The sequence below is a fragment of the Vidua chalybeata genome, chromosome Z (genome assembly GCF_026979565.1).
Source record: "Vidua chalybeata isolate OUT-0048 chromosome Z, bVidCha1 merged haplotype, whole genome shotgun sequence".
Classification (NCBI taxonomy): domain Eukaryota; kingdom Metazoa; phylum Chordata; class Aves; order Passeriformes; family Viduidae; genus Vidua; species Vidua chalybeata.
The window spans coordinates 45,769,035-45,781,608 of record NC_071570.1 but is presented as its reverse complement, the minus strand read 5'-3'; the positions used below and the strand labels follow the sequence as shown (position 1 = coordinate 45,781,608).

Sequence of the window (12,574 nt, the reverse complement as noted above, 5' to 3'; positions counted from 1 at the left end):
AAAGAGAAGCACCTCATCCAACACATGCACAACATAGAGGTCATTCTGCTGCATAAACAGTGCTGAAGTCCAACAGGTTTGCAAACACAAAGGCATTTGCACCAGAGACTATACTAGTCTGTGAAGCTCCCTGAAGAAAGTTGTCCTGTGCTGACCCTCACCTAGTAACAAAGGAAGGGAAAAGAAAAGTAAACCCCAACAAACAAAAAATACTTTTCCCATTGTGGATGATGGGACCCTATTTCTGAGGGCATCAGATATTCACTGTGATACCTTCCAACCAGCAATTACTTCTCAGCACTACTCACAGCACCCCTGCTTTCCCCAAGCAATCACTTCTTTCTTTTTAACTTGCTATTACAAAAACAAGTTTGGAGACTGAGCCCCAGCCTGTCCTGAGCTCCTGCAGGGCAGCTCAGTCAGAGTTAGAGAGCACACATCCAAAGGTCTGGTGTCTCTGAGGGTAGAACATGCCCAAGGCTGCCCAAGGAAGAAAACAGGGGTCTTCCCAGGCCAGGCCTGGGTGAATTCAGCTCTGGCCTGATCCTGTGCTAGCAAATTCTTCTAAGGATGCAGGCAAAGGCACAGGCTGCAGGGAGCAGACACAAGTCTCTGGGTGGAAAGCACTTACCCCGCACCCCAGCCCATGCTGTTTCTGCTGCGATATCCAGCTCAGCAGCTAGCCTGGCACCCTAGACACCACTCCACCTCACCTGGGAGACGTTCAGCCCATTGAGTGGGTGGCACTGCTCTTCCACTTTCTCCACAGCACCTGTTTGCTTCTTCAGCCGCTCTGCTTCCTGGGCCAGGAACAGATCCAGGACGGGGACGCCTCGTGACTTGATGTCTACCTCTGTCAGGGAGTTCACCATCAGCATCACCCAGACTGGCCTCTTCTGCTCCCAGTTGCCAGCAATGGCATTGAAGAGATAGTCTGCATACAGCCCTTTGCCCCGTTGGTCTGGGGTCATCCAGGATGGCATCATGAGCTTGACATACTCCAGGTGCCGCTTCAGCCGGCGGTAGATGTCTCGGGGCAGCACATCTTGGAGATTCTTCCCCTTTGGCAGGAGTTGGCAGCTGGTGAGAGCTGAGATGGTGTAGGGGTCAGTGAGATCCAGCTCAAAGTACACGATGTGGCTCTGCTGGAAGGCTTTCTTGGAGTTCTCTGGGATAAAATCCCAGACACGCGTGTATGGGACATGGATGGTGCCAAAGAAATAAGATGGGGGATCTCTCTTGATTGTCCAGAGAAAGGAGTTCAGCTCATTTTGCTGGGAGAGAGGGAGACACAGCTGATTAAGTACACACATTTACACTAGGCCACTGCAGCAGAGGGCTTAAACAAAACAGCAGGTCACCTGGCTCAGCAGCTTGCCAGCATGGACTTTTCCTAAAGTGACTTTACTCACATAAAGTCCTCTTTGACCATTGTTACCCCCTGAGGTAAAAATTCCATTTTCATGAAATAAAAACATAAGAACATTGGCTTGGGCTTTCTCCTCCTGAAAGACAACACTGTATCTTCTCAACAGTAGTATTACCTGATACATCATCTGGGTATCTACCAAAAGCAGAAGCAGGGCACTACCCTAGCACACCATGATTCAGGCACAATACTTACCCAACTTCTGCCTTTCATCAAGTCAAAAATTGGCACCACTTGCTGAAGCAAAGCAAGACAGCAGGATTTCTATCACTTTCACCTCTCACTTCAGCACAGCAAGGCACCTTTCATCAAAGAAACTGCTGTGCCACTTAGTCAGAAGATGGTACAGCATCATGGGTGAACTTCCCACTTGACTATACTGGTTTTGGTTGGGGTGGAGTTCATTGTCTTCTCAGTGGCTGGTATGGGGCTGAGTTTTTGATTAGTGCTGAAAACGGTGCTGGTATTATAGAGAAGTTTTTGTTATTGCTGAGCAGTGCTTGCACAGAGCCAAGGCCTTTTCTCCATGTCGTATGACTGTGAGCACGCATGCTGAGGGTGCACAAGATATTGGGAGGGGATGACACACAGGAGAGCTGACCCTAACTGACTAAAGCAATATTCCATACCATATGGCATCATGCTCAGCACAAAAAGCCAGGGAGGGTGGGGGGAGAGGAGAGAGGACATTCAGAATGATGTCAATAGGTTTTGTCTTCTCAAATCACTGCTACATGTAATGGAGCCTGCTTTCCTGGGGATGGCTGAACATCTGCCTGCCCTGGGAAGTGGTGCATTAATTCCTCATTTTGCTTTTCTTGTGTGCATGACTTTTGCTTTATCTATTAAGTTGTCATTATCTGAACCCAACAATTCATCCTTCCAGTGTTCTCTTGCAACCTCTCTTGCATGAAACAGGAATTTAATGAGTGCAGTTGATAGCTGGGATTATAACACAACAGCAAGACACCAAAAAAAAAAAAAAAAAGAGTAACAGTAAAGCAAGTAAACAGTAAAGCAAGACACCAAAAAAAAAAAAAAAAAAAAGAGTAGCTGGCAGGCAGACTTGCTGGAACAGGCAGAAATAAAGTTTTGCACATGGCAGACAGACACTCAGTAAAGACCCCTCACGATCCAGTACTCTTTTTTGAGTAGCAGAGAAGAGAGTGCAAAAAAAATTTCTCCGCAGGCCAAACTTGGCCTGTGGTTTCAGGGTATCTACTTGTTAACACAGAGGAATAAAAAAAAAGCATCTCCTTTTAAATTAGCTTTTAAAAGCTCTCAAAACCCACAGCCATCACAAAGTCAGAATCAGATTTAAATTTGTTCTGCTGGAAAATACACCTCACAGCATTACCTGAGATACCTCAATACAGGTTTGTGGTGTTCCCACGGGACAGAAGAGCGGATGGGACAACATGGATCCTGCTTGAATCCTTTCAACTCACTTTACACCAGCAGCAGGCACAGCCTTCTTGGTGCCACAGTACTTACTGGAACAATGGATACAAGCGGTGTCTGTCTGCACAGATAGGAAGAGGTAGCCTTTACATGCCTAAGTAAGAGAACAGGCTTCCAGATGCACTCAAACATCTGGTCAGTCTTGAGCCAGCAGATAACTCTAACCTCAGCACTGGGGCTAACTGTGCATGTGTGCTGATCTAAGAAGCCTGCCAAAAGCAGAACAGGCTGCTTGGAGGAATTTACTGGAAGCACATTGCCTATAAATTTCTGGCACTAAAGACTCGGGGTCAGAAAGGCTAATCTTAAAGACTGCTCTGCAATGACTCATCCCAGACAACATTCTCCAGCAGCTCTTTACAACAAAACCAGGCCACAGATCAGGCAGCACTTCAGCAAAGTGCTACCACCAGTCCACTTCACCTGCATGACTACAGAATATAGAATATCCTGAGCTCATTGAAGTCCAACTCCTGGAGCTGCATGGGACAGCCCCAAGAACTGCACCACGTGCCCAAGAGCAGTGTACAAACCAAATATATTCCAAAGGACTCTTCAGATTGTTCTGCAGCAGATCAAGAGTCTGAAGGATACTTCAGACCCTGGCAACACCATCCTACAATTCCAAATCCTACAGGACAGTCCTGGAATGCACATCTGAATTACAGAGCACAAAAACTCTCCTGAAGACCATAGGAAGAAGGGTTAAGAAACATGAAGAGCATCAGGGGGTACCAAAGATACAGGGCAACATGAAGAGCATCAGGGGGTACCAAAGATACAGGGCAAACAGGTGTATCTGAGAAGAATACAAAAGAATGAATATACAAAGTAAAACAAGAGGGAAAATGAGAAAGAGTTTTCCCCCAACATTAGTCAGAAGGGGAAAATGGAAGGGGCATGCCACTGTGGTGGTCATGTAGTGGTCAGGCAGCAAGGAGGAAGGACCAGAAGTGCTGCTTTCCATCTACTGCAAGTATAAAAAACAGAGGAGGCACCTGGGACACGCATGAGGTTAGGAGGTCAATACTTCTCCTCTTTGCACAAGTCTGATCATGTTATGTGGGAGTGCACAAAACCAGCTACAACTGCAAGGAATCGTGCAGAACAAGTGGTCACCTGCCAGCTTTTCCACTCCTCAATAAATTCAGCAAGAAGGCTCAAGCCCAGATGACTGGTACCAGACTTTAACATGATCATTAGCACTGCTCTGGACTACTGCACACAGCCCAGCTAGAAAGGCTTTTGGCATTATACTCTTTTTTTTTTTTTTTTTCTCTGCTTATCCCCATAACTTCCATAATCGGATACTGAAAGCAGGGCAATACTGCCTGGTACCAGTGGTACCTCTGAAGAAATAAAATAGGCCATCAGGCACAGAGTACATGAAGTCTTCCTTTAAAGAGCCTGTAGCACAGGCAGAAGGAAAGCAGGCTGAGACATCACAAAAATTTTCACAGTTCTCAAGACCCTGACATTACAAAGCAAAGCACCTGAGCACTCTTGCTGACACTTGCATGTCAAAAGGAGTAGTCATGAACTTGAGAATCACTCTAAGCACCACTCAGGCCTTCACAGAAAGCTTGGAGCCAGCATGAGAGAGCAGAAAACCTCAGTGTCCAACCACTAATGGGAAACTCCCTGGACCCTGCAGAATCAGTTTCAAGGCATCAGCAGTTGTTATCATCACCAAGTGATGGATGGTATATGGGGAGCTCCCAAACCTCACTCTACCTCTAAAAGTGGGACCACAGCACCACAGCTGCTGGTGCCTCACACTCCTTTGGCAACTCCTTTTCCTTCCAAAGTGGAGACTGGAATCCCAGCACTGCTCTGCCTCTGTGCCAGACCCCTGCAAACAGTCTCCTGTGCAAGTGGGGGAAGGTTTCAACATACATGAGACAGCCTCCCCGCTTTGCCCTTAGTGTGCCTGAGCAGGCCTGTCTTCCCCTGCTGTACCTTTAGGCACTCCCATCTCCCTGCCCACCTCCTGGAGCTCTCGCATGTCTCAATGCAGCTTCAGAGAGGGGAAAAAGCAAGGATATAATCTCACCCCAATACCATAAAAGGGAAGCTGTTAAACAGAGCTCTAGGTAGGCATGAAATAGCACAGGAGCAGCGCCGAGACTTGTTCAGCATCACACCATACACCATCACCGTGGCACCTCACTTCCCTGAAAGCAGGCAGTAGATAAAAGTGCTACAGCCCAATTTTCATTTGCAGTAAGATACTTTCACACAGCTGTTGCAATAAAAAAAAAAAAAAGGTGCTTTAAAACTAACAAATTACAGTCAAAAAGTGTTTTATTGCAGGCTTATGGCAGCTGGGCTGTACAGCATGAGGAATTTCAGTTCCAGCAGCGTAACAACAAAAAGGTTCATGAATAGATCAAGATGCATGGATATATATTTCTGTCTCCACTCTACAATTTACAGGTAGTACCCAAAGCATTACTCATCACGGGAAAAATCCTAAGCAAGAGCAAAGAGTGGCAGTCTCACAAGACAGCACAGGTCTCCCAACTTGCTGCCACACAAAGGTCCAAGCAACCATCAGATCAAGGTATTTCTAAATGCTCAGCACTACAACATGGTGCCTTCTTCTCTGCTTTACCTCCCTAGGTGAAAAAGCTGACACTGTCACAGAGAATACACTGGGACTTGTTGGATCCACTCCCTACCACAAGACTTGGAAAGCCTCCTTCTCAACTAAGGCTGCACAGGAGACAAAGTCCACTGAGTGTCCACTGAGATGCAATGGGGACGCACAGGGACAGACAGTACTTCCCCAACAAGACAGGACAACGGTGTCCACTGCAAAAATTCTGGGAAAGCATGGTGCACATTATTATGTGTAGTAGGCATAATTTGTGCCTATAGAGTGATATATAGATAGCAGTTTTTATATGATTAAATATAGACACAAAGCAAGCAAGCCAGAGCAAAGGGGGGAGGCTGTCTCATGTATGTCGAAAACATTGTAGACAAGGCTTCATTTACAAATTAATGCAAGTGGCTCACTTGGATATGGGCCATTTCTTGAGATAATCTAGGAACACACAAGCGAAGTACCACCAAGTACCCGCTGAGATTGGAATTGCTGGAATCTCTGAGAGATGCATCTCAATGCTGGGTTCCCATAATTCCATCATTGATGCACATCACTTCCCAGACCTCTGGTGCAGAGAAAAGAGACTTTATGAATATGTGGGACTTTGAATGGAAAGAAAAGGCTGATCACCGAAATCCCAGCCTCAAGCAAAATAAATTGTATAAAAACTGCTCACGCAGGACGGGTGGTGTGAAGCATGGGAGAGACCCTCTGCTAGAGTGGTTGAACCTGTGTCTCATCCAGCGCCAATCCCGGGCTTGGCACTGTCCTTTTCTTTGTAGCTGGCTCAGATAGAATTTGATCTTATAATAAAAATTATTGGGTTTTTTCTTTTTAATTCAGCTGGGTCAATTTTTGCCTAAACAATCTTGGTGAGCCTGACGTGATCTGATTTGGGCCATCCAAGGGCTCCCTGTCCTTGGTCCGGGCGGTGCCCCACTGATTTCAGCGGCTGGACAGGATCGGGAAACCCACGGAACCCATCAGACCCTGAACTAAAAGCCAAAGGGAAAGCCACAATCAGAAAGGGATAAAAACGGGCCCAGAGCTCTCGGGAACTCAGAGCAGAATCTCTGAGGCTGTGGTTAATTTTTTCACTCATAAAAATCTACGTGCACCAAGAATCCACGCAGGGAAAAGGACCGTAAGCATCGCGTGGTTGAGTGGGGTGTGATCGGATGTGTGTGTGAGACGTGACATCATCACGGGGCGAGAGCGGACCCCAAAATCACAGTTCCACTCTTCCGCGAGAAAAGTGGTCAGTTGCGGGGGAAGTGATTGAAATCGGGTGAACTCATATCACATAATAACGCCTGCAACTCAAAGGGGGTTCAGGGGTTTGGTCACGGGAGGATCGGAGGAGGAAGGAGCATTCTTGGATACTCGAGGACTGGAAAACCCCTTCGACCTAGGACATGGGAGTCCAGAAGAAAAAGAGGTAAGAGAGCTCATTGTTATCAGCCAAAAACTCACAGATCAGTTCACTGTGCGGCTAGTAGGCTGATAAGACTCGGTCAGGAGAAGACCAAGCCACATGCGCATTGACGGCCAGTTGGTTTTGGAGTCATTTTCGGGGATCGACACAGAGGTACGGTAAGGAAATTCTAAAAATGGGTCAAAAGAAAAGTAAGATTCAGGGGAAAAACCCCAGAGAAATCAGGGAAATCGAACAAGGGAAAGAGGGACGGGGTGCCTGAAATCCCGAGGGAAAGTCCCCTGGGATGGATGTTGGAACATTGGAGGAGTGTCCCGCAAGGCAGGGGAAATTAAAGGAGAAAATTATCTATTATTGTGTAGAAGTATGGGGGGCCTGGAAATCAGGAAGTGCATGTTTTGGCCCATGCACGGCACTTTTGATACGAGAATGTGCCAAGCCCTATTTGACTATCTGTACGGGGAAAATGGGCCAGACAGTGAGGAAATGGAATATGCCAGGTTATGGGAATATGCCAGTACAAGGCTATTCCTGGTTAAGACCTCTGGCAACAAGGTAAGTCCTAGCAATGCATGGGATTTCAGCTCTAGAGAATCTCCCGCCACCATATCAGGTCCCTCCTCCTCAAGCACAGGCCCCCATACCCGCTTCAGCAGCCCCCCCATCATAACCCACACGGGCATTGGCACCACCATTTAATACACAGCCTTTGGTGCCAGCAGTTTCGGATGCACCAGGACTTTCCCAACCCCCCCTCCCCACACAACACACAGGTGACTTTAGCCACACACTTCACACTGGGGGATCCACATCTCCTCCCGCCAGTAGAACCCTGCAGAAAACGAGGAGGGATAACACCAACGAGGATGAGGATAATAGACCCAACCTCCACCCTCTAAGGGAAGTACCCACCGCTCCAGGAGTTATCGGATACATAAACGTACCAATTAACACGGGAGATGTGAGAGCTTTTAAGAGGGAAATGGGAAAATTAATGGATGACCCTCTGGGAGGGGCGGAGAGGTTGAATGAGTTCTTGGGAAACAGCATTTATTCATATGATGATATCACCGCTATACTAAGGTACTTGTTTAATGCTGAGGAGCGGGATATGATAAGACAGGCTGCTATAAAGGACTGGGAATTCAGGAACCCCCAGGGCGGGAGTGGCACCACAAAATGGCCTGAACAGAGGCAACAGTGGAACGACCAGGCGGAGGAGGACCGGCTCAAAATGACTGGACTGAGGAACATGGTAATACAACATATCTGGGGGGCTGTGCCAAAGGGACAGAACATCAGTAAAGCATTGGGGGAGGGTCAAGGGAGGGACGAGATGCCCACCAAATGGCTAGAGAGGCTTAGAAGAAGCCTCCAAATGTATTCGGGGATAGACCCTGACTCTCCCGTTGGGGGAATTTTGTTAAAATCTCAATTCATGGCCAAATCATGGGAGGTTATTCGGAAGAAATTGGAGAAAACAGAAAATTGGCAGGAGAAAAGCATGCAGGAATTGCTAAGGGAGGCCCAGAAGGTTTATATGAGATGGCAAGATGAGAGGCAAAAGGCACAGGCAGGGTATTGGTAGCGGCGGTCAGGGAAGCCCAAAGGCAGGAGCAAGTCAAAAACTCGGGGAAGCCAGCACAAGCCCACCAGCCCCAAGGAAAGGACACAAAGCAGTCAGGTAAGTGGCCCCAAGTGCTTTTACTGCAAACAGAGGGGGCACTTTAAGAGGGAGTGCAAGAAAAAAATAAAGGATGAAACCATTTTTCAGGATGATTAGAGGTATCAGGGGCTCTATAATTTGGGGTCCAGAACACCTGGAGAGCCCTTGATAAAATTAAAAGTAGGACCCCAGAAACAGGAGCTGGTTTTTTTGGTTGATTCAGAGGCAGAAAGGACCACGGTCCAAAAACTGCCGCCCGGGTGTACAAAAAGTAAAGATTCAATGGTGGTTATTGGGGCAAAAGAGGAACCTTTCAAGGTACCACTACTAAAAGATGTGAAAAATAGAATCTGAAAATAAAATCTGCCTCGGGAATATCTTATTAGTAGAAGAAGTGGACTATAATTTATTGGGGCAGGACTTGATGGTAGTCCTAGGAATCAGTCTAATTGCACAGGAATCACAGCTCACAGTGAGTCTATATAAGTTAACTGTTGAGGATGAAAAGGAAATAAAGCCCAAGGTCTGGTACACTCAAGGGGAGGCGGGGCAGTTGTATATGGAACCCATACACATTGAAATAGAGAGGCCGGAGGATCCTATATGGATCAAACAATATCCCATCCCCCTGGAAGGCAGACGGGGATTAAAACCTATAATAGAGGACTTAATAAAAAGGAGTATGCTGGAACCTTGTATGTCGAGGCATAACACCTCTATACTGGCAGTGCAAAAATCAGATGGGAGTTACTGGCTGGTGCAGGACCTGAGGGCCATAAATCAGAGAACAAAAACCTTGTTCCCTACGTTCTCAAACCCCTACACCTTGTTAAATAACATATCTCCAGAGGACACTTGGTATAGTGTCATAGATTTAAAGGATGCCTTCTGGACTTGTCCTTTAGCCAAGGAAAGTCAGGACTATTTTGCCTTCCAGTGGGAGGATCCGGAGACAAAAAGGAAGCAGCAACTAAGTCGGACCACTCTGCCACAAGGATTTGTTGATTCACCAAATGTCTTCGGACAGGCCCTTGAAAAACTATTAAGTGAGTTTGTGCCAGTACAGGGGACCAAATTACTGCAATAGGTGGATGATCTGCTGGTAGCTGGTCCCAAAGAGGATGATGTAAGGGCTGGCACTATAGCTTTGCTAAATTTTCCAGGAGAGAAGGGGCTGAAGGTCTCAAAATCTAAACTACAGTTCATGGAGCCCGAGGTGAAATACCTAGGATATTGGCTGACAAAAGGTAAAAAGAAATTAGACCCAGACAGGGTAGCAGGAATCCTCACCTTACCTCCACCAAAAACAAAGAGGGAAGTCAGACAACTACTGGGGCTCTTGCGTTACTGCAGGCAATGGATTGAAGGTTACAGCGAGAAGGTAAGATTTCTTTAGGAGAAGCTTACCACAGACAGGCTTAAGTGGACAAAACAGGATGAGGAGGGCTTCAAGGGCTTCAAGGAAACCCTCATGGCAGCCCCAGTATTAAGCCTCCCAGATGTAAAAAGGCCCTTCCAAATATTTGTGGATGTTAGCAATCACACTGCCCATGGAGTCCTAACTCAGGACTGGACGGGGACCAAGAAGCCAGTTGGGTTTGTATCAAAACTCCTGCACCCTGTGAGCAGGGGGTGACCCACTTGCCTGCAAGCCACTGTGGCAGTGGCAATCTTAGTAGAAGAGGCCAAGAAAGTAACCTTCAGGGCCTCATCAGTAGTCTACACCCCCTAAAATATAAGGAGTATTTTACAGCAGAAGGTGGATAAGTGGCTGACAGACGCTAGGCTCCTGAAATATGAAGCCATCCTAATTCACTCTCATGAATTAGAGCTACGGACTACTTCGGCACAAAATCCTGCCCCCTTCATGTTTGGGGAAGCCACAGGAGTTCCTTCTCATAATTGTGCTGAGATAGTGGAGTTACAAACTAAAATCAGACCTGACTTAGAGGAGGAAGAACTAGAAGATGGGGAAAAATGGTTTGTGGACAGGTCAGCAAGGGTTGTCTATGGGAAAAGGAAATCTGGGTATGCTGTAATAAATGGGAAAACTGGGGAGGTGGTAGAATCAGGATCCCTGAGTGCCAGCTGGTCAGCCCAAGCTTGCAAGCTCTATGCTCTATAAGGCTTTACAGAAACTAAAAGGGAAAAGGGGAACGATCTTCACAGATTCGAAATATGCATTTGGAGTAGTACACACCTTTGAGAAAATTTGGGAGGAAACAGGACTGCTTAATACCCGGGGGCGAGGGCTGGTGCATGAGGAAATAATCAGAAAAATCTTGGAGGCCATCAGGGGGCTGAAGGCAATTGCCATAATCCACGTAAAAGGACATCAGACTGGGATGCAGTTCAGAACCTGAGGAAACAACCTAGCAGATAAGGAGGCAAAGAGCGTAGCTTTACTGAAAGTAAGCACTCCGGAGATCGGGGGAGGGGAAGTCCAAGAATACCCCCACATCCTTCTCAAAAGGAGACTGAAGGATACCAGAAGATCGGGGTTCAGCTGAGAGAAGGTAAGTGGCTATTACCAGATGGGAGGGAATTGCTGTCCAAGGATTATACCAGGAAAATACTGGGGAGGTTGTACCAACAGACACATTGGGAGGCCCAGGCACTCGCAGAACAATTAATTCTTAAGATTCTTTGGGTGTAAAGGAATCTATGAATTGGCAAAGCAAGAGGTACAAGGGTGTCTGATTTGCCAAAACTTTAATTGGGCAAAAGCCCAGCAGGTGGCATTGGGAAACCACCCTATAGCATACCGGCCTTTTGAGAGGATTCAGGTTGATTTTACTGATTTACCTAAAGCGGGGAGATATAAATTCTTATTGGTTATAGTGGATAAGCTGACCCATTGGGTAGAAGCTATTCCATGCTCCTGGGCTACAGCCCAAACAGTATCGAGGTTCCTACTGGAAGAAATCATACCTCAATATGGGGTAGTAAATTGTATAGACTCAGATAAAGGGACTCACTTCGCCTCAAAAGTGATTAAGCAACTGGTCGAGGTTCTGGGAATCCGCTGGGAGTATCACACCCCATGGCACCCCCAGAGCTCCAGACAAGTTGAAAGAATGAACCAAACATTAAAAGCCCAATTGGTAAAATTAATTATGGAAACCAAAATGTCCTGGGTAAAATGCCTCCCCTTAGCTGTTAAACATTCAGACTATGCCACACTCTGAGACAGGGCTCTCCCCTTTTGAAATGTTATATGGAATGCCTTATGAACATGGCATGCCAGTGGGACATCCAAAAATAGAAGATGGGCAGCTACAGCCCTACCTCATAGCCATAAGCAAGAACCTTCAGGAATTACAGAAACAAGGAATAATGCTGCAAAACACCCCCTTAGGCATCTCCATACACAAAATACAACCTGGGGACAAGGTACTCATAAAAACATGGAGGGAGGCTACGCTAGTACCTCACTGGGAAGGCCCCTTTCTCATCCTCCTGACCACAGATACGGAAATACGGACAGCAGAGAAGGGGTGGACACATGCGTCGCAAGTGAAGAAGATTGAACTCCGGGAAGGGACACCAGAGTGGAGAGTCACCTCCCCACCGGAAGACCTGAAATTAACCCTGCGCCAGCCAAGTAAATGACTGATAGGGATCTGATAAGGTGCTCTGTACCAGATTGTGTATGTTACCCATTTGCACATTTTATTTGTGAATATTGTGGTAAGGTTTGGGTGAAGCACTGCAGAAAGGGAAACTGGCTGGGAGGGTTGCATGATAAGTGTCAGGAACAGGAACAGTACTTGACTAGCCATGTCTTAGGGCTCGCTATGAGACTGGGGATAATCGAGCAAGATTCTGCAATTTGGTTTCGCTTATTTCAAGACGGGCTGAGGGGTAAACTACGGTCAAAGGCCCGAATCATTACTGTTGAGTGCCAAAGGGTTAAACAAGGTATCCTGCAGCGCAGACGCCATTAAGTTACACCAGTGGGGCATTTTCAAA

The 12,574-nt window shown here is 46.8% G+C and overlaps 1 protein-coding gene across 5 annotated transcripts in view; it reads right to left on the bottom strand.

Moving 5' to 3' along the window:
* The window catches only part of TRABD2A (TraB domain containing 2A), a 90,419-nt gene that overhangs the window by 71,157 nt on the left and 6,688 nt on the right, over nucleotides 1-12,574 (bottom strand). For all 5 annotated transcript variants that reach the window (XM_053932762.1, XM_053932767.1, XM_053932763.1 and 2 more), the window contains exon 2: nucleotides 714-1,274. In XM_053932762.1, coding sequence (XP_053788737.1) covers nucleotides 714-1,274 — 561 coding nt within the window. The remainder of the gene's footprint in view (nucleotides 1-713; nucleotides 1,275-12,574) is intronic.